Raw genomic sequence first — 23,468 nt, forward strand, 5'->3', positions numbered from 1 at the left:
CGCAATCCGCTCAAAAAGTACCTCTATTATAGGCAAATGGACTCTGGTAGTTCATGGTGAGTGAGGTTAGTTGGCAATCCGAACATGTATGCAGCACCTTTGGACCTCAGTGTAGACACCAGGCCAAAACAACTGCTGTAGTATGCGCTCCTGCTTCTTTTTGGCCCCCAAATGCCCTCCCAGCATGGGAGTGTGAGCCATGTCGAGCACCGGCCGACGATAGGATTGGGGCACTACCGGGTGGCGTAGTCTACAACTACAAATATGTGTTGGTGGCCCCGGGCGGATTTTACCATTGGCTCTACCAGATCCATCGCAATCCTCTTGCCACCTCATGTCGCCTTCAACAACGTTTGGGGTCCAATTTCTCCTGTTACCCTTGGGAAAATAAAAAAATTGGGGGCGAAAAATCATTTTTGTAAAAAAAAAATTTTTTTATTTTTACGGCTCTACATTATAAACTTCTGTGAAGCACTTGGGGGTTCAAAGTGCTCACCACACATCTAGATAAGTTCCTTAGGGGGTCTACTTTCCAAAATGGTGCCACATTTGGGGGGTTCCCACTGTTTAGGCACATCAGGGGCTCTCCAAACGACATATGGTGTCCTATCTCAATTCCAGCCAATTTTGCGTTGAAAAGTCAAATGGCACTCCTTCCCATTCCGAGCTCTGCCATGCGCCCAAACAGTGGAATACCTCCACATATGGGGTATCGGCGTACTCAGGACCAATTGTACAACAACTTTTTGGGTCCAATTTATCCTGTTACCCTTGCTAAAATAAAACAAATGGGATCTGAAGTAAAATTTTTGTGGAAAAAAGTTAAACGTTCATTTTTTTTTTAAACATTCCAAAAATTCCTGTGAAACACCTGAAGGGTTAATATACTTCTTGAATTTGATTTTGAGCACCTTGAGGGGTGCAGTTTTTAGAATGGTGTCACACTTGGGTATTTTCTATCATACAGTATATACCCCTCAAAGTGACTTCAAATGTGATGTGGTCCCTAAAAATAAATGGTGTTGTAAAAATGAGGAATTGCTGGACAACTTTTAATCCTTATAACTCCCTAACAAAAAAAAAATTTGGTTCCAAAATTGTGCTGATGTAAAGTACACATGTGGGAAATGTTACTTATTAAGTAATTTGTGTGACATATCTCTGTGATTTAATTGCATAAAAATTCAAAGTTGGAAAACTGCGAAATTTTCGCCAAATTTCCATTCTTTTCACAAATAGCCTCAAGTAATGTCAAGGAAATTTTACCACTAACATGAAGTACAATATGTCACGAGAAAAGCGTTCCAGAGTTAAAACCTCATAAAGGGACAGTGGTCAGAATTGTAAAAATTACCCGATCATTTACCCTTTAAACCACCCTTGAGGGTAAAGGGGTTAAAACATTTCCCACATTCTGAACAGGAAAAGGCTTCTTTCCTGTGTGAGTTCTATGGTGACGAACCAAATCTGATTTCTGCTTAAAACATTTCCCTGAGTGGTACATATTGGGCCGTCTGAAAACGGAGTTTAGTCTAGGACAATTTGTCTGCACTACTAATTAACAGCGGTTACAATACCAAACTAGGGCAGTCACTATAGGAGGAAAAACACAAGAATTATACTGTATTGTCACATGCTATCTATTCCTGACACTGAAGTGGCATATACACTTACGAAGTATATAGTTTGAGGTCTGGGATCTGCCAATATGTGGCTAGTTTTCTGACTGTTTCGGATAACATGATACATGATTTTTGTTTTTTTGGTCTAGTCTCGCTTGACTATAGGTCAATATTAAATAGTCTCCTGATGAGTTGCCTTTGGTGAGGACGATGAAACCAGTAGAAATGAGAAGCTTGGAGAGTGAGTGTGTATATGTCTCACCTCACCCTATATATTCAACTGTGGGGTACATGTTTTTTCTATTAGTCACCTACTGAATAACCTTCAGAGGGTGAATTATGGGTATAGTTTTACATTTGGAATTAATAAAGTTTAGTTTTATCCTTTTGTCAGCAAACATGAGGAATGACAAGAGGCAACCCATTTAAGAAGATTCAATTTTGGTTAAAACTATTCCAACATTATGAACATAAAAAAGGCTTCTCCCCTATGTGATGTCTCTGATGTCTAACAAGATCTGATTTCTGGTTAAAACATTTCCCACATTCTGAACATAAAAAAGGCTTCTCCCCTGTGTGAGTTCTCTGATGTCTAACAAGATCTGATTTCCGGTTAAAACATTTCCCACATTCTGAGCATGAAAAAGGCTTCTCCCCTGTGTGATTTCTCTGGTGACTAACAAGATCTGATTTCCGGTTAAAACATTTCCCACATTCTGAACAGGAAAAAGGCTTCTCCCCTGTGTGATTTCTCTGGTGACTAACAAGACCTGATTTCCGGTTAAAACATTTCCCACATTCTGAGCATGAAAAAGGCTTCACCCCTGTGTGATTTCTCTGGTGACTAACAAGATGCCCTTTCTGGTTAAAACATTTCCCACATTCTGAACATGAAAAAGGCTTCTCTCCTGTGTGAGTTCTTTGGTGTTCATGATGACTCCTTTTGTTGGTAAAACATTTCCCACATTCTGAACATAAAAAGGGCTTGTCTCCTGTGTGAGTTCTTTGGTGTTCATGATGACTCCTTTTATTGGTAAAACATTTCCCACATTCTGAACATGAAAAAGGCTTCTTTCCTGTGTGATTTCTTTGGTGTTCATCACGATTCCTTTTGTTGGTAAAACTTTTCCCACATTCTGAACATGAAAAAGGCTTCTCTCCTGTGTGAGATATTTGGTGTTTAACAAGACTCCCTTTCTGGTTAAAACTTTTCCCACATTCTGAACAGAAAAAAGGCTTCTCCCCTGTGTGAGTTCTATGGTGAAGAACCAAAGCAGATTTCCAATTAAAACATTTCCCACATTCTGAACATGAAAAAGGCTTCTGCCCTGTGTGAGTTTTATGGTGACGAACCAAATCTGATTTGCATTTAAAACATGTCCCACATTCTGAACATGAAAAAGGCTTCTCCCCTGTGTGAGTTCTTTGGTGTGTTACCAATTGTGATTTGTAGTTAAAACATTTCCCACATTGAGAACATGAAAATGAATTATTTGCTTTAGGAGCAGTTTGTTGTTTAATGCCTCTTTTGTGACTTTGATTTTCCTTAGTAGTCAGTAATGAATCAGAAGATGGGACCTGTTTAATAGGATCAGATGACAGATCTTTTCTGTGAATGGATGATGATATATCTGGAGTAATGGCATTCACTTCAGTTGTATCTTGTAGGATTTCTAGATCATCAGATTTAATAATTGAAGAAGTTAGCTGTCCCTCTGATCTTCTGGTACAGTCACCTGCAAAGATAAAAAAAAAGTTTTATCCTTAAGTTTAAAATTTTTAAACATTTCTACTTAAACTGTCCATAAAATGGCAAGCTATGTAAAAAACTTAAATTATTTACCAAGACAATGACAGTTCACAGTCTAATAGAAAACCTTGTTGGATGAACCAGTTGTGTGTGGTATTCAACTGTTTGTTCATTCTGCCTCCCAAATAACGAATAAAAAGAAACCAATCAATGTTATGTAGGCACAAATAATACCAATTCTCATCTCACAAAAAAAAGTCACCACTCAAGTCCATCATCTGTCAATGGAAAAACAGTGGTTCCCACACTATTAGTGGCTCAAAGGCTGTTGAAAAGCAACAGAGTTTCTATAAACCAATCCAGCAAAATCCGCTCTCACTTCTGAGTCTTGCAGTGTGCTCAAACAACATTTAGGATCCCTGTATTTACCAATATTATAGTGAGAAGAATCCACTTAATTTGCGATGTGTGTCTCCTGGAGCACAATCTGGGCACTATGTGCTGGGTAATAAAATGGCAAATGTGTAATTTTCACTCTCCAACTTCCACTTCGTGCTAATTTCCAGAAAGTGGCTTTGGAGTCAAAATATTCATTCCACCTACAAATGTGGTCAAAATTGTTGGTACCCCTCGTTTAATGACAGAAAAACCCACAATGGCCTCAGAAATAACTTGAATCTGACAAAAGTAATAAATCAAAATTCTATGAAAATGAACAAATGAAAGTCAGACATTTCTTTTCAGCCATGCTTCCACAGAATTAAAAAAAAAAAAAAAACTCATGAAATAGGCCTGAACAGAAATGATGATACCCTTAAATTACCCGCTTCGTGACCGTCAACAGTAGATAAATGTCGGCGCTAGCAGGGCTTTGTGCTGCGCCAACTTTAGTCTACGGTCTGCGGTTTTGTGCTCATCGGGACCCCCACATACCTTATAAAAAGGGGATTCTGGTGCACAACACTTCCTGTGACCCCCAACCTCATTAAGACCTCATTGGTTCATGTCCTGATGACGTCAGCATCACACTAGTCAATGAAACAAATCACTAGGAAAGTTTGTTGTAGCAATGAACTTTCCCGGGCGATCTGCCTCATAAAAACGCTGTTTCTCCTCAGATCTCCTGTCAGTGAGAGATTAGTGGAGAAACAGTGTTACAAGTGCTGCTGGCAACAGCTGTGTCAGTCAGAGATCTTGGTATAAAGTTAAAAAAAAACAGATAAGGCAGGTTAGGGTTAGTGTTGGGGCTAAAGTTAGGGTTAGGGTTAGTGCTATAGTTAGGGTTAGTGTTAGTGCTATAGTTAGGGTTAGGTTTACTATTAGGCTAAAGTTAGAGTTTATTCTAAAGTTAGGGTTAGGCAAAAGGATTAGGCTTTTATCAATTGTCTCCCCAATAATTTGTTCACGTCAGTCAGAGTTTTCTTTTTCCGGAAAAAAAATAATAAAAACAAGTAAAATGTCCCTTCAGTATTATAGTATAGAGGAGACTTAGGCACTTTTATGTTCTGACAGTGAAGAAAATGCAGTGCCAGATGGAGATGTGGATTTCGAGGGCTTTAGTAGCAGCGACAGTGATAGCTCAGAAATGAGAAGTGATACTAGTCCATCCTCACACACAAGGACCAGTACAACAAGAAGGACAAATAGCGCTTCTGGAGAAATGTCTCCAACTCAGGGAACAATGCCCAGTACTAGCACTGTCCATAGTGCTTGTGAATTGGCGCAAACCAATGTCCAAGGGGCTTTGCCTCTTGATGTAGCATTTCCCAGATGGGGGCTTCGGATTCGGCTACTCCATTCATCCCTAATTTTAATCCTGGTATAAATGTGGAGGTGGAAAATTTTGGACCAATTAATTTTTTTTAATTTGTTTCTGACAGATAGCTTCCTAGAGCATATTATCCTACAAACAAATTTATATGTGTCCCAATTCATCAGCCAGAATCCATGATACTATTATGCTAGGTCAAATTTATTGACTCTAAATAATGTCTTAGAAATGAAAAAACAATTTACGACTTACATTCACTATGGGGCATGCTAAAAAAACGAGAATTCGGTCCTATTGGTCCAACCGTCCTGTTCAAGCCACCCCAATGTTTTCTGCTGTTCTTCCTAGGACTCGTTATGAAATGCTCATGAGATTTTGGCATTTTAACAACAATAGTCAATGCCTGCCCAGAAAAGCCCCAGAACATGACAGAGTATTCAAAATCAGACCCATCATCAAAGACTTGACAGAAAAGTTCTTAAAGCTCTAGACCCCAACAGAAAACATTTCCATTGATGAGTCCCTTGTAAAATTCAAAGGAAAACTGCACCTCAAGCAATTTATTCCTTCTAACAGGGCAAGGATCGGAATAAAGCTCTATAAAATGTGTGAGAGTTGAACCGGATACACATCAGCTTTTCGCATTTATGAGGGGAAAGATAGCCAACTAAACCCACCAGGATGCCCTACTTATCTGGGGACATCTGGAAAAACCGTATGGGAGCTGATAACTCCATTTTTACAAAAAGGCAACAATCTGTATGTTGACAACTACTACACCAGCATACCCCTATTTAAAAGTCTGGTTGAACATAAGAAGGAGGTTTGTGGGACCATTTTCAAAAACTATCAGGAGTTTCCACAATCATTGATCAGCAAAAAGTTCCAAAAGGGACAGTCGGGGCTTTACACAATGGAGAGCTGCTTGTCCTTAAGTATAAAAAAGATATTTTTATCCTGAGCTCGATCCACACAGATGCCACAAGGGCCACTGCAGACCAACAGGGATCCACTACTCCAAAACCTGTGTCTGTCATTGACTACAACAAATATATGGGGGGTGTGGACCTTGCAGATCAGGTTCTACAGCCATACCAGGTACAAAGAAAATCATATACCTGGTATAAAAAGTTAGTCATTTATTTGTTTCAGGTGGCCACATATAATTCTTTTGTGTTAAACAAAAAAAAGCCGGAAATGCAGAAACTTTCCTTGTTTATTAGGAAATGGTCATTGAAATTCTTGTTTTTGAAAATGTTGTCCCCGCCAATCCCTTAGAATCTGAAGATGTCAGAAGACTCACTGAGCGACATTTTATTGCACTCATTCCAGCAACTGAAACAAGAAAGAACCCCAGAGAAGATGTCATGTATGTTCCAAGAGAGGAATGAGGCAGGATACCCGCTATTATTGCCCACAATGCCCATCATTGCCGGCCTTATGCCTCCACGACTGATTTATAATCTTCCACACAGAACCACGTTTTTACACTGTTTTGACATTCAAGCATTTGGTTTATTTAGTGATAGACATCTGAGTAGAGCTGACTTAACAATTTCCGGGGGTAGGTGGGGGATGTCTCCAGAGACACAAGCTGGGCACAATATATTGGGCACTACAATGACATTTTTGCAATTATTGCTCTAAAACTTCCACTACGTGTTTCTGGAAATCATACATGTAGTGAAAATGGTCACTATATCCATAGATGAATTCCCAGAGGGGTGTCATTTCCAAAACGGGGTCACTTCAGGGGGATCCTGTTGTTCTGGCACTTAGCTGCTCTCCAAAGTGCCATAGCAGCAGAATCCCACTGAAGTGACCCCATTTTGGAAATGACACCCCTCTGCGAATTCACCTATGGGTGTAGTGACCATTTACCTATCTACCTATTTTCCAATGTAAATTCTGGGGTTAAAACATTTTAGTGGTAAAAATGTAATTATTTTTTCTTCACTGCCCAATGGTATAATTTTCTATGGAACAGCTGTGGTGTCAGTTTGCTCACTGCACCACTAGAAGAAATCATTCAGGGAAGTATTCTGTAAAATGCAGTCACTTTTGGGGGCTTATGCTGTTCTGGCACTTCAGGGGCTCTGACAATGTGACATGTCACCCACAAACAATTCCAGGAAAATCTGCTCTCCAATATGGCATGCCTTCCCTTCCGAGCTCTGCCGTGCACCCAAACAGTAGATTTCCCCCACATATGGGGTATCGCCGTGATCAGGAGAAATTGCACAACAAAATGTATGGAGCATTTTCTCCTGTTACCCTTGTGAAAGTAAAAAAAATTAGGTCTAAAGGAAAAATTTTGTGAAAGAAAAGTAAATGTTTATTTTTTCCTTCCACATTCCATTCATTCCTGTGAAGCACCTGAAGGGTTAATAAACTTCTTGAATGTGATTTTGAGCACCTTGAGGGGTGCAGTTTTTAGAATGGTGTCACACTTGGGTATATGCTATCATACAGAATATACCCCTCAAAGTGACTTCAAATGTGATGTGGTCCCTAAAAATAAATGGTGTTGTAAAAATGAGGAATTGCTCGTCAATTTTAACCCTTATAACTCCCTAAGGGCATGAAAATTCAAAGTTGGAAGTTTCTAAATTGTCGCCAAATTTCAGTTTTTTTCACAAATAAACTCAAGTAATGTCAAGGAAATTTTACCACTATTTTACCACTTACATGAAGTACAATATGTCACGAGAAAAGCATTCCAGAGTTAAAACCTCATAAAGGGACAGTGGTCAGAATTGTAAAAATTACCCGATCATTTACCCTTTAAACCACCCTTTAGTTAGTTTTAGCATTTAGTGAACTTAGTAAAAAAGCCAACCAAAAAACAAGTGTGGGACTGCACTTTTTTTTGCAATTTCACCGCACTTGGAATTTTTTTCCCGTTTTCCAGTACACGACATGCTAAAACCAATGATGTCGTTCAAAAGTACAACTAGTTTTGCAAAAAATAAGCCTTCACATGGCCATATTGACGGAAAAATAAAAAAGTTATGGTTCTGGGAAGAAGGGGAGCGAAAAACGAACAAGCCCAAGGTCATGAAGGGGTTAAGAGACAGATGCTACTGGACAGGCGTCGCTGGTGTCATTTTGCTGGATGTAACTTTTTTTTTTAAGCCTCCCAATAGCCACATTATAGACATTATCAACAATAAAATCAACACTATTATATGAATTATGTAAAAATGGGGGGCAGGTCAGTGAGGGATCAGCGACCGGTCATAAGCCAATACAGATGAATATGTAATCAGATCACCACATAAAGCCCCGCCCACAGCACCGCCCCAGAGCACCACAAAGCCCCATCCACAGCCCCGCCCCAGAGCACCACAAAGCCCCACCCCAGAGCACCACAAAGCCCCGCCCACAGCCCCGCTCCAGAGCTCCACAAAGCCCCACCCCAGAGCACCACAAAGCCCCGCCCACAGCCCCACTCCAGAGCTCCACAAAGCCCCGCCCACAGTCCTGCCCCAGAACATCGCAAAGCCCCACCCCAGAGCACCACATAAAGCCCTGCCCACAACCCCGCCCCAGAGCACCACATACAGCCCCGCCCACAGCCCCACCCCAGAGCACAAGAATCTCATTAACTGAAAACTACAAATACAGATTATACAACAGTAAACCAGAGTTGCATTCATTTATGGTGGACCATTGGAGCTACTATGAATCCTGACCAGAAGATTAGAGGAAATAATATTGCTCCCCATTTCAGGAGAGATTGTGCAGTAATCTGAATTTCTTAGGATTAAAAACAATGTAATTTATGAGGTGGAGTGAATCCATGAAACCAGGGCTGGAGCCAACACATCTCCTGCAAGCCGGAATAAATGTATATTACAGCCATCAGCCACGCACAGCTCAGAGATATATCATGGCACTGGTGTGATGGGTTTATGGAGATTATTACAATCCTCCTGGAAGTTAGTGGGTTTTAACCCCTTTCGACATCTGCCGTACTATCCCGTCAAGGTGGGGTGGGCCCGTATGACCACCGACGGGATAGTACATCATACGCTATCAGCCGCGCTCACGGGGGGAGAGCGGCCTATCGCAGCTGACATCCGGGCACTATGTGCCAGGGGCGGTCACGGACCGCCCCTGGCACATTAACCCCCGGCACGCCGCGATCAAACATGATCGCGGTGTGCCGGCAGTACAGGGAAGCATCGCGCAGGGAGGGGCTCCCTGCGGGCTTCCCTGAGACCCCCGCAGCAACGCAATGTGATCGCGTTGCTGCGAGGGTATCCTACCTCCTTCCTCGCTGCAGGCCAAGATAGCCACAGCATCTGGGTCCTGCAGGGAGGGAGGTGGCTTACCAAGTGCCTGCTCAGAGCAGGGCTTGGTAAGCCTGCAGTGCTCTCAGACAGATCGCTGATCTGACAGAGTGCTGTGCAATCTGTCAGATCACCGATCTGTGATGTTCCCCCCTGGGACAAAGTATAAAAGCTGTAAAAAAAATTTCCACATGTGTAAAAAAAAAAATTCAAAAAAATTCCTAAATAAAGAAAAAATATATATTATTCCCATAAACACATTTCTTTATCTAAATAAAAAAAACAAACAATAAAAGTACACATATTTAGTATCGCCGCGTCCGTAATGACCCAACCGATAAAACTGTCCCAACTAGTTAACCCCATTCAGTAAACACCGTAAGAAAAAAAAAAAAAAAACGAGGCAAAAAACAACGCTTTATTATCATACTGCCGAACAAAATGTGGAATAACACGCGATCAATAAGACGAATATAAATAACCATGGTACCGCTGAAAGCATCATCTTGTCCCGCAAAATAAGAGCCACGATACAGCATCATCAGCAAAAAAAATTAAAAAGCTATAGTCCTCAGAATAAGCGATGCAAAAATAATTATTTTTTCTATAAAATAGTTTTTATCGTATAAAAGCGCCAAAACATAAAAAAAATTATATAAATGAGGTATCGCTGTAATCACACTGACCCGAAGAATAAAACTGCTTTATCAATTTTACCAAACGCGGAACGGTATAAACGCCTCCCCCAAAAGAAATTCATGAATAGCTGTTATTGGTCATTCTGCCTCACAAAAATCGGAATAAAAAGCGATCAAAAAATGTCACGTGCCCAAAAATGTTACCAGTAAAAACGTCAACTTGTCCCGCAAAAAACAAGACCTCACATGACCCTGTGGACTCAAATATGGAAAAATTATAGCTCTCAAAATATGGTAACGCAAAAAATATTTTTTGCAATAAAAAGCGTCTTTTAGTGTGTGTGACGGTTGCCAATCATAAAAATCCGCTAAAAAACCCGCTATAAAAGTAAATCAAACCCCCCTTCGTCACCCCCTTAGTTAGGGAAAAATTAAAAAATTTAAAAAATGTATTTATTTCCATTTTCCCATTAGGGTTAGGGCTAGGGTTAGGCCTAGGGTTAGGGTTGGGGCTAAAGTTAGGGTTAGGGTTGGGGCTAAAGTTACAGTTAGGGTTTGGATTACATTTACGGTTGGGAATAGGGTTGGGATTAGGGTTAGGGGTGTGTCTGGGTTAGAGGTGTGGTTAGGGTTACCGTTGAGATTAGGGTGTGTTTGGATTAGGGTTTCAGTTATAATTGGGGGGTTTCCACTGTTCAGGCACATCAGGGGCTCTCCAAACACGACATGGCGTCCGATCTCAATTCCAGCCAATTCTGTGTTAAAAAAGTAAAACAGTGCTCCTTCCCTTCCGAGCTCTCCCGTGTGCCCAAACAGGGATTTACCCCAACATATGAGGTATCAGCGTACTCAGGACAAATTGGACAACAACTTTTGGGGTCCAATTTCTCCTGTTACCTGTCATGATCCCAATGGCAGGGAATCACAAAAGGACAAACACAAACGAGCTCTAGGGTGATGGAACCTGAGCTGACCGCGACCCTAAATCTAAACACACAAATAGCAATAGCCGGGGAACGTGCCTACGATGATCCTAGACGTCTCGCACCAGCCGAAGATCTAACTTCCCCTATTAGAAGAAACACAGACCTCTCTTGCCTCCAGAGAAATACCCCACAGAAATAGCAGCCCCCCACATATAATGACGGTGAAATGAGAGGAAAGCACATACGTAGTATGAAAACAGATTCAGCAAAATGAGGCCCGCTAAAGCTAGATAGCAGAGGATACAAAAGTAAACTGCGCGGTCAGCAAAAAACCCTTCAAAAAACCATCCTGAAATTACTTGAACTCATGTTCCAACTCATGGAACATGAGGAGTAATTACAGCCCACTAGAGCAACCAGCAGCAAAGAATCACATATCTGCAAACTGGACTAAGACCAAAATTAAGCAAAACGTGGAACAGGAAAAACAAAAACTTAGCTTGTCCTGAAGATTAATGAAGCCAGAAGCAGAGGCAACAAGACACACTGATAACATTGATAGCCAGCCAGGAAATGACAAGAAAGCCAGGTTAAATAGGAAACTCCCATATCCTGATGGAACAGGTGGAACCCAGAGACCGCAGAAAACACAAGTCACCCAGTACCATCAGTAACCACCAGAGGGAGCCCAAAAACAGAACTCACAACAGTTACCATTGGGAAAATACAAAACTGGGGGCTAAAAAATAATTTTTGTGGGAAAAAAAAAAGATTTTTTATTTTCACGGCTCTGCGTTATAAACTGTAGTGAAACACTTGGGGGTTCAAAGCTCTCACAACACATCTAGATAAGTTCCTTAGGGGGTCTAGTTTCCAAAATGGTGTCACTTGTGGGGGTTTCTACTGTTTAGGTACATTAGGGGCTCTGCAAACGCAATGTGACGCCTGCACACCATTCCATCTAAGTCTGCATTCCAAATGGCACTCCTTCCCTTCCGAGCTCTGCCATGCGCCCAAACAGGGGTTTACCCCCACATATGGGGTATCGGCGCACTCAGGACAAATTGGTCAACAACTTTTGGGGTCCAATTTCTTCTCTTACCCTTGGGAAAATAAAAAATTGGGGTCGAAAAGAATTTTTGTGAAAAAAAATGATTTTTTATTTTTACGGTTCTGCATTATAAACTTCTGTGAAGCACTTGGTGGGTCAAAGTGCTCAACACACCTTTAGATACGTTCCTTAGGGGGTCTACTTTCCAAAATGGTGTCACTTGTGGGGGGTTTCAATGTTTAGGCACATCAGTGGCTCTCCAAACGCAACATGGCGTCTCATCTCAATTCCAGTCAATTTTGCATTGAAAAGTCAAATGGCGCTCCTTCGCTTCCGAGCTCTCCCATGCGCCTAAACAGTGGTTTACCCCCACATATGACGTATCGGCGTACTCAGGACAAATTGTACAACTTTTAGGGTCCATTTTCTCCTGTTACCCTTGGTAAAATAAAACAAATTGGAGCTGAAGTAATTTTTTTGTGAAAAAAAGTTAAATGTTCATTTTTATTTAAACATTCCAAAAATTCCTGTGAAACACCTGAAGGGTTAATAAACTTCTTGAATGTGGTTTTGAGCACCTTGAGGGGTGCAGTTTTTAGAATGGTGTCACACTTGGTTATTTTCTTTCATATAGACCCCTCAAAATTACTTCAAATGTGATGTGGTCCCTAAAAAAAATGGTGTTGTAAAAATGAGAAATTGCTGGTCAACTTTAAACCCTTATAACTCCCTAACAAAAAAAAAATTGGTTCCAAAATTGTGCTGATGTAAAGTAGACATGTGGGAAATGTTACTTATTAAGTATTTTTTGTGACATATCTCTGTGATTTAATTGCATAAAAATTCAAAGTTGGAAAATTGAGAAATTTTCAAAATTTTCGCCAAATTTCCATTTTTTTCACAAATAAACGCAGGTAATATCAAAGAAATTTTACCACTATCATGAAGTACAATATGTCACGAGAAAACAATGTCAGAATCACTGGGATCCGTTGAAGCGTTCCAGAGTTATAACCTCATAAAGGGACAGTGGTCAGAATTGTAAAAATTGGCCCGGTCATTAACGTGCAAACCACTCTCGGGGCTTAAGGGGTTAATACAAATTGAAAAGTCAGGATAAAGGGAAACTCTGTTATTGTCCAGAAATTCACACTTGGCCTCACTGCACATTTAATGTTGTCGCTCATAAAAGTTAAGTTTGGCCAGAAAGACGGGACCTGGTCTTGTAGCGACCATATGATCACATTCAGCAGCACAGAAGGGAGAGAAGGGAGATTCATCCGATAAGATCTCAGGGTTCTAGGAAGCCACCAGCATCATTACCCTCCGCTTTCTCTTACAGGACCATCATAATATTTTTCTACAAGTGATTTTCTATCTACGTACGCTGGCATTTGGCTTTATAGTTCACAGATCTGGGCAGGTAACAGCGTCTCCTAAACCCAGGGGGTAGGTGGATCTACCAGGTTGTAAGTTCTATAGAAAAGGGCTTTCAATAACCAAAGTCATTAGAACAGTTTTGGGTGGAGGAGAATGTTGTGGTCTAGAGGCAAAATGGTGATCATGGTAATACGGCCGGACTACACCACCGATAAAGCAGCCACAGCCGGTGATGAGAAGAATCTGTGACTTCTCTGCATTTAGTGGTCACTACTCACCTCGGTAGCCATATGTGGGAATCTTCTCTTTACACCGCTCATCCCCCCTCTCATATGTCTCTGTAGTATTAATATGGGTCAGATCTTCACCCTGAAACAAATATTATAAAAGTCACCGACAGACGGAGAAGTCACATCTATGATCAGCTCTAATCCTGCCATCTCCACCGTTCTCATTACACAAGTATAAAACATATAATACTGGTGGATAAAACAAGACTGAGCACAAGACCTTCACCGGCATCTACACATCATAGGGGAGATCTCCTGACACCTTCTCTCCATCTACCTGATGGTCCTGAGAAGCACTGGGATCTTCTTGGTTACAGTCCTGTGGAAGAAGAGGACGGGGACATCTCTCTGGTGTTGTCCTCTTACTGGATAGATCTGGAGGAAACACATACAGGGAGTGAATTCATTCTTTACATACAGATAATTATAGGCCGGGTGTATTTAGTCCTGTCTATTACCTGGAGATGTGAGGGGCTGGGGAACCTCCATTATGACGTTCTTGTACAGATCTCTGTGTCCTTCTAAATACTCCCACTCCTCCATGGAGAAATAGACAGCGACATCCTGACACCTTATAGGAACCTGACACATACAATGATACCGTCATCCCCCGATTCCTTCATAGTGTTACTGTATAATGTCCCAGCATTCCCAGCAGTGTCACCTCTCCAGTCAGCAGCTCAATCATCTTGTAGATGAGTTCTAGGATCTTCTGGTCATTGATGTCCTCATGGATCAGAGGGTGAGGTGGAGGCCCCGTGATTGGGCTCAGGGGTCTTCCCCATCCCTCAGACACAGGGTCCTGACAGCGATCACTAGAGGTCTTCTTCACCACTCTGTAATCCTGGTAATGGAGATACACATTAATAAATCTCACTACAGACATTTCCAGAGTCCTCTCCTCTTCAGTTCTGTCCGTCTGTTATTCCCATAGATGAGAATGATGTAATGTGACGTCATCAGAATCTCTCACCTCTCCAGTAAGCCGGAAGAGGATCTCTAGGGTGAGGTGTAATATCCTCTCAGCCATCTTGTCTCTGTCCATATCCGTCTTTGATGGGTAAATCAGGAAAATTCTCTTTTGTAGAAGATCTTCACTGAGAGGATCCGATATTGTAGAGACCTGAATGAGAAGATGAGCCGATGTAACATCATAAGAATCCTGTAATAATACAATTACTGGAGATAATAAGGGAAACATATGAGATTATTTATTATTTTACAGTATGTAGTTTCCTTCTTTACATCTACTAATAAATCCTATATATTTAGGCCACAGACAACAAGCAGTTTCCTCCTCGGAGTCGGCAGCTGAATACGTTTCTCATAGACTCATCTTCCATAACGCTAAATCTCGTCTCATTTACCGACCCTGGAATCGGCATTAGCAATACTGCAGGAGATATTCATTACACGCGACATGAGAAATAACTACTTCATGATGAGGACGACATCTTCATCTTCTACTACGGCTCTAGAGACAGATTTGGCCAGAGTCGGTCACTGACTCCATCACCACCGGCCTCTATATGAAGGTTTCCCGTCTTCCCCGCACAGTAATCTTCTATCACGTTAGATCTCAGGTCTGATTCACACACAGAAGTTTGTTTATAGCCTAGGAAGGGGGTAATACCCATGGAGCTTCCCTGGCTATTATTATCAGCTCACAACTGAATACTTAGCCTTTAGTGGCTATTAAAATGGGGGACTCCTCTAAAAAGTGACGTAGTTTGCCGCTATATTTAATAACCAGCAAAGGCTATGCAGACAGTTGAAGGTTGATATTAATAGCCTAGGAAGGGGCCATGGATACTGTGCCCCCAGGCTAAAAATATCAGCTCTCTGCCGCCCGGAAAAGGCACATCTCCAAAATGCACTAATTCTGGCACTTAGCCTCTCTCTTCCTACTTGCCCTTTAGCTGAAATTATTATTATGGGAAAGAGAGGGTGACCAATACCACACCCCACCGAGCACTGTAACTTCATAGGCATCATAGCAATCAAGTGGGCTACCGTTTTGGATGACACGCTCCTGCCTATCCAACTATCGTATGGTAAATATCTCATAGATCCTGGGTTCATTAGTATTCGCAACAAAAATGAGGCTGAGTATTCATTAACTGTCGGTGGTCGGAGGTAGTCAGTGAGGTGGATAGTACCATATTGTGCATGTAGGGGCAGTACTGTGGGAACATTAGAAAGTGGGGGGATAGCAGTACTGTGGGGACATTATACTGTGTCTGTGGGAAGCCACTATTGTGAGAACAAAATACTGTGTGAGGTGGGATGATTGTACTGTGGGAGATTATACTGTGTGTGGGGGCATGACGGTACTATGAGAACATTATACTGTGTGTGGGGGGGTATGGCGGTACTGTAGGAACACTATACTGTGTGTGGTGGTATGGCGGTACTATGGGAAGATTACACTGTGTGGGGTGATATGGCAGTACCATGAGAAGATTATACTGTGTTTGGTTGGATAGAGGTACTATGAGAACATTATACTGTGTGTGGGGGTATGGCGGTACTGTGAGAACATTATACTGTGTGTGGGGGTATGGCGGTACTGTAGGAATATTATACTGTGTGTGGGGGTATGGCAGTACTTTGAGAAGATTATACTGTGTGTGAGTATGGCGGAACTATGAGAAGATTATACTGTGGGCGCGGGGTATGGCGGTACTGTAGGAACATTATACTGTGTGTGGTTGGATGGAGATAATGTAGGAACATTATACTGTGTGGGGGGTATGGCGGTACTATGAGAACATTATACTGTGCGTGGGGGTATGGCGGTCCTGTTGGAACATTATACTGTGTGGAAGGGTATGGCGGTACTATGAGAACATTATACTGTGTGTGGGGGTATGGCGGTACTATGAGAACATTATACTGTGTGGGGGGGTATGGCGGTACTGTAGGAACATTATACTGTGTGTGGTGGGATGGCGGTACTATGAGATTATAGTGTGTGTGGTTGTATGGCGGTACTATGAGAACAGTATACTATGTGTGGGGGTATGGTGGAACTATGAGAATATTATACTATGTGTGGGGGTATGGCGGTACTGTAGGAATATTATACTGTGTGGGGGGGTATGGCGGTACTATGAGAACAGTATACTATGTGTGGGAGTATGGCAGTACTGTAGGAACATTATACTGTGTGGGGGGGGGTATGGCGGTACTATGGGAAGATTACACTGTGTGGGGTGATATGGCAGTACCATGAGAAGATTATACTGTGTTTGGTTGGATAGAGGTACTATGAGAACATTATACTGTGTGTGGGGGTATGGCGGTACTGTGAGAACATTATACTGTGTGTGGGGGTATGGCGGTACTGTAGGAATATTATACTGTGTGTGGGGGTATGGCAGTACTTTGAGAAGATTATACTGTGTGTGAGAGTATGGCGGAACTATGAGAAGATTATACTGTGGGCGCGGGGTATGGCGGTACTGTAGGAACATTATACTGTGTGTGGTTGGATGGAGGTAATGTAGGAACATTATACTGTGTGGGGGGTATGGCGGTACTATGAGAACATTATACTGTGCGTGGGGGTATGGCGGTACTATGAGAACATTATACTGTGTGTGGTTGTATGGCGGTACTATGAGAACAGTATACTATGTGTGGGAGTATGGCGGTCCTGTTGGAACATTATACTGTGTGGAAGGGTATGGCGGTACTATGAGATCATTATACTGTGTGTGGGGGTATGGCGGTACTATGAGAACATTATACTGTGTGGGGGGTATGGCGGTACTGTAGGAACATTAAACTGTGTGTGGTGGGATGGCGGTACTATAAGATTATACTGTGTGTGGTTGTATGGCGGTACTATGAGAACAGTATACTATGTGTGGGAGTATGGCAGTACTGTAGGAACATTATACTGTGTGGGGGGGGTATGGCGGTACTTTGAGAACATTATACTGTGTGTGGGGGTATGGCGGTACTGTAGGAACGTTATACTGTGTGGGGGGGTATGGCGGTACTATGAGAACATTATACTGTGTGGGGGGGGTATGGCGGTACTATGAGAACATTATACTGTGTGGGGGGGTATGGCGGTAGTGTGAAAATACCTTCTTTACGAGAGATGCCAGTACTGTGGAAACATTATACTGTGTGTGGGGGTATGGTGGTACTGTAGGAACATTATACTGTGTGTGGGGGTATGGCGGTACTATAAGAACATTATACTGTGTGTGGTTGGATGGAGGTAATGTAGGAACATTATACTGTGTGTGGGGGTATGGCGGTACTATGAGAACATTATACTGTGTGGGGGGGTATGGCGGTACTATGAGAACATTATACTGTGTGGGGGGGTATGGCGGTACTGTAGGAACATTATACTGTGTGTGGTGGGATGGAGGTACTATGAGATTATAGTGTGTGTGGTTGTATGGCGGTACTATGAGAACATTATACTGTGTGTGGGGGTATGGTGGTACTATGAGAATATTATACTGTGTGTGGGGGTATGGCGGTACTGTAGGAACATTATACTGTGTGGGGGGGTATGGCGGTACTATGAGAACATTATACTGTGTGTGGAGGTATGGCGGTACTGTAGGAACATTATACTGTGTGTGGGGGTATGGCGGTACTATGAGAACATTATGCTGTGTGGGGGGGGTACGGCGGTACTATGAGAACATTATACTGTGTGGGGGGGTATGGCGGTACTGTAGGAACATTATACTGTGTGTGGTGGGATGGCGGTACTATGAGATTATAGTGTGTGTGGTTGTATGGCGGTACTATGAGAACAGTATACTATGTGTGGGGGTATGGTGGAACTATGAGAATATTATACTGTGTGTGGGGGTATGGCGGTACTGTAGGAATATTATACTGTGTGGGGGGGTATGGCGGTACTATGAGAACATAATACTATGTGTGGAGGTATGGCGGTACTGTAGGAACATTATATTGTGTGTGGGGGTATGGCGGTACTATGAGAACATTAGACTGTGGGGGGGTATGGCGGTATTATGAGAACATTATACTGTGTGGGGGGGTATGGCGGTACTATGAGAACATTATACTGTGTGTGGTTGGATGGAGGTACTGTAGGAACATTATACTGTGTGGGGGTATGGCGCTACTGTAGGAACATTATACTGTGTGTGGGGGTATGGCGGTACTGTAGGAACGTTATACTGTGTGTGGGGGTATGGCGGTACTATGAGAACATTATACTGTGTGTGGGGGTATGGCGGTACTATGAGAACATTATACTGTGTGGGGGGGGGTATGGTGGTACTATGAGAACATTATACTGTGTATGGGGGGGTATGGCGGTACTGTAGGAACATTATACTGTGTGTGGTGGGATGGCGGTACTATGAGATTATAGTGTGTGTGGTTCTATGGCGGTACTATGAGAACAGTATACTATGTGTGGGGGTATGGTGGTACTATGAGAATATTATACTGTGTGTGGGGGGTATGGCGGTACTGTAGGAACATTATACTGTGTGGGGGGGTATGGCGGTACTATGAGAAAATTATACTGTGTGGGGGGTATGGCGGTACTATGAGAACATTATACTGTGTGGGGGGGCATGGCGGTACTATGAGAACATTATACTGTGTGTGGATGGATGGAGGTAATGTAGGAACATTATACTGTGTGGGGGGGTATGGCGGTACTATGAGAACATTATACTGTGTGGGGGGGTATGGCGGTACTATGAGAACATTATACTGTGTATAGGGGTATGGCGGTACTATGAGAACATTATACTGTGTATAGGGGTATGGCGGTACTATGAGAACATTATAATAATAATAATCTTTATTTTTATATAGCGCTAACATATTCCGCAGCGCTTTACAGTTTGCACACATTATCATTATGCTGTGTGTGGGGGGTATGGCGGTACTGTAGGAACATTATACTGTGTGTGGTGGGATGGCGGTACTATGAGATTATAGTGTGTGTGGTTGTATGGCGGTATTATGAGAACAGTATACTATATGTGGGGGTATGGTGGAACTATGAGAATATTATACTGTGTGTGGGGGTATGGCGGTACTGTAGGAACATTATACTGTGTGGGGGTATGGCGGTACTATGAGAACATAATACTATGTGTGGAGGTATGGCGGTACTGTGAGAACATTATACTGTGTGTGGGGGTATGGCGGTACTGTGAGAACATTATACTGTGTGTGGGGGTATGGCGCTACTGTAGGAACATTATACTGTATGTGGGGGTATGGCGGTACTGTAGGAACGTTATACTGTGTGTGGGGGTATGGCGGTACTATGAGAACATTATACTGTGTGGGGGGTATGGCGGTACTATGAGAACATTATACTGTGTGGGGGGGTATGGCGGTAGTGTGAAAATACCTTATTTACGAGAGATGCCAGTACTGTTGAAACATTATACTGTGTGTGGGGGTATGGCGGTACTGTAGGAACATTATACTGTGTGTGGGGGTATGGCGGTACTATGAGAACATTGTACTGTGTGTGGTTGGATGGAGGTAATGTAGGAACATTATACTGTGTGTGGGGTATGACGGTACTATGAGAACATTATACTGTGTATGGGGGGTATGGCGGTACTGTAGGAACATTATACTGTGTGTCGTGGGATGGCGGTAGTATGAGATTATAGTGTGTGTGGTTGTATGGCGGTACTATGAGAACATTATACTGTGTGTGGGGGTATGGTGGTACTATGAGAATATTATACTGTGTGTGGGGGTATGGCGGTACTGTAGGAACATTATACTGTGTGGGGGGTTATGGCGGTACTATGAGAACATTATACTGTGTGTGGAGGTATGGCGGTACTGTAGGAACATTATACTGTGTGTGGGGGTATGGCGGTACTATGAGAACATTATGCTGTGTGGGGGGTATGGCGGTACTATGAGAACATTATACTGTGTGGGGGGGGTATGGCGGTACTATGAGAACATTATACTGTGTGTGGTTGGATGGAGGTAATGTAGGAACATTATACTGTGTATGGGGGTATGGCGGTACTATGAGAACATTATACTGTGTGTGGGGGGTATGGCGGTACTGTAGGAACATTATACTGTGTGTGGTGGGATGGCGGTACTATGAGAACAGTATACTATGTGTGGGGGTATGGTGGAACTATGAGAATATTATACTGTGTGTGGGGGTATGGCGGTACTGTAGGAACATTATACTGTGTGTGGGGGTATGGCGGTACTATGAGAACATTATACTGTGTGGGGGGGGTATGGCGGTATTATGAGAACATTATACTGTGTGGGGGAATATGGCGGTACTATGAGAACATTATACTGTGTGTGGTTGGATGGAGGTACTGTAGGAACATTATACTGTGTGGGGGTATGGCGCTACTGTAGGAACATTATACTGTGTGTGGGGGGTATGGCGGTACTGTAGGAACATTATACTGTGTGTGGTGGGATGGCGGTACTATGAGATTATAGTATGTGTGGTTGTATGGCAGTACTATGAGAACAGTATACTATGTGTGGGGGTATGGTGGAACTATGAGAATATTATACTGTGTGTGGGGGTATGGCGGTACTGTAGGAACATTATACTGTGTGGGGGTATGGCGGTACTATGAGAACATAATACTGTGTGTGGAGGTATGGCAGTACTGTAGGAACATTATACTGTGTGTGGGGGTATGGCGGTACTATGAGAACATTATACTGTGTGGGGGGGTATGGCGGTATTATGAGAACATTATACTGTGTGGGGGGTATGGCGGTACTATGAGAACATTATACTGTGTGTGGTTGGATGGAGGTACTGTAGGAACATTATACTGTGTGGGGGTATGGCGCTACTGTAGGAACATTATACTGTATGTGGGGGTATGGCGGTACTGTAGGAACGTTATACTGTGTGTGGGGGTATGGCGGTACTATGAGAACATTATACTGTGTTGGTGGGTATGGTGGTACTATGAGAACATTATACTGTGTGGGGGGGTATGGCGGTAGTGTGAAAATATCTTCTTTACGAGAGATGCCAGTACTGTGGAAACATTATACTGTGTATAGGGGTATGGCGGTACTATGAGAACATTATACTGTGTATGGGGGTATGGCGGTACTATGAGAACATTATAATAATAATCTTTATTTTTATATAGCGCTAACATATTCCGCAGCGCTTTACAGTTTGCACACATTATCATTATACTGTGTGTGGGGGGTATGGCGGTACTGTAGGAACATTATACTGTGTGTGGGGGTATGGCGGTACTGAAGGAACATTATACTGTGTGTGGGGGTATGGCGGTACTGTAGGAACATTATACTGTGTGAGGGTATGGCGGTACTATGAGAACAGTATACTGTGTGGGGGTATGGCTGTAGTGTGAAAATACCTTTTTGACGAGAGATGCCAGTACTGTGGAAACATTATACTGTGTGTGGGGGTATGGCGGTACTATGAGAATATTATACTGTGTATGGGGGGGTATGGCGGTACTGTAGGAACATTATACTGTGTGTGTGGGGGTATGGCGGTACTATGAGAACATTATACTGGGTGTGGGGGTATGGCGGTACTATGAGAACATTATACTGTGTGTGGGGGTATGGCGGTACTATGAGAACATTATACTGTGTGTGGGGGTATGGCGGTACTATGAGAACATTATACTGTGTGTGGGGGTATGGCGGTACTATGAGAACATTATACTGTGTGTGGGGGTATGGCGGTACTATGAGAACATTATACTGTGTGTGGGGGTATGGCGGTACTATGAGAACATTATACTGTGTGGGGGTATGGCGGTACTATGAGAACATTATACTGTGTGTGGGGGGGGTATGGCGGTAGTGTGAAAATACCTTTTTTACGAGAGATGCCAGTACTGTGGAAACATTATACTGTGTGAGCGCCATCATATATATTACATAAGGGGTGTAAAAAGGAGAGTAATAAAAAAGACTCCTCAGGGCTGTGCTGCATTTGTACAGACTGCTATCTGCCGTCCAGACGGGACCATGTGACATCAATGGGGAGAGGGAGGGTTTCCGGAGGGAACAGTCTAGAGGGTGCACCTGGTCAGGAGACCTTGATGACGCAGTTACTGATATTATAAAGGCCGGAGCCCCAAAGGCAGAACAGATTTGGCGCCAACAAAGGAAAGGGGTGCGGGGAAGAATCTGAGGTACCAGCTCATGGTAAAGTGCCCGAGGCAGCTGGTGTGGGGCAGAACCTGCTTACAGGGCATAATGGGGGCATTACACTGTGTGGGGCCAAGAAAGGGGCCCTGTACTAGGAGAACAATCCGCTCCCTCACTTCCTGTCCTCCATAGTTGGCTCGTATGTATCTATTACAGGAAACACAACAACAACGTTATGATTCTTATAAAGAGTCTCGGTGCAGAAGGGGTTAATGTCCCCGCGCTCAGTAATGGGGAATCTCCACATACCTCCACCTGCAGAGCCGCACTCCACATATATGGCTGCTCTGTGCGCACAGGACCTGTGATGACGTCATGCCCATGTGACCGGAGGGGGCGGAGCCTCTCCCTCCATAGAGCAGACAGGAGGAGGCTGTGGATGTCAGGGCGGAGTTCGAGGATTTTGTGCAGGATGTGCAGTAGTGATGGGCAGTCCGGCTCTTTTTGGTGATCCGGCTCTTTTGGCTCGCGAACCGGCTCTTTTTCAACATAAAAATCCGTTTTCCATAGTCCTTGCTCCAGGTGTTTGCCTGTACAGTGAGGGCCTCATTATACA

At 43.0% G+C, this 23,468-nt stretch overlaps 1 protein-coding gene across 1 annotated transcript; it reads right to left on the bottom strand.

Annotated features, from left to right (window-relative positions):
- Window positions 1-410: 410 nt before the first annotated feature.
- Window positions 411-23,215, bottom strand: LOC138662881 (oocyte zinc finger protein XlCOF22-like). The gene is made up of 7 exons (XM_069748872.1): window positions 23,162-23,215; window positions 14,697-14,846; window positions 14,388-14,567; window positions 14,182-14,305; window positions 14,001-14,098; window positions 13,712-13,802; window positions 411-3,358 (listed from the first exon to the last, which is right to left on the bottom strand). Exons 1-7 carry the CDS (start codon window positions 23,186-23,188, stop codon window positions 2,085-2,087), a joined length of 1,944 nt encoding a protein of 647 aa, XP_069604973.1. The 5' UTR covers window positions 23,189-23,215; the 3' UTR covers window positions 411-2,084.
- Between the last annotated feature and the right edge of the window lie 253 nt (window positions 23,216-23,468).

This window comes from Ranitomeya imitator, chromosome 2 (assembly GCF_032444005.1).
Source record: "Ranitomeya imitator isolate aRanImi1 chromosome 2, aRanImi1.pri, whole genome shotgun sequence".
Lineage (NCBI taxonomy): Eukaryota > Metazoa > Chordata > Amphibia > Anura > Dendrobatidae > Ranitomeya > Ranitomeya imitator.

Bases quoted from the DNA above. Each gene is read 5' to 3' on its own strand.
- LOC138662881 (XM_069748872.1), bottom strand. From the start codon at position 23,188: ATGTGGAGTGCGGCTCTGCAGGTGGAG. The intron at 14,306-14,387 runs GTGACACTGCTG...TGTATGTGTCAG, and splicing joins TTGAGCTGCTGACTGGAGAG to GTTCCTATAAGGTGTCAGGA. The intron at 3,359-13,711 runs GTGAGTAGTGAC...TTATCTTTGCAG, and splicing joins TCCCACATATGGCTACCGAG to GTGACTGTACCAGAAGATCA.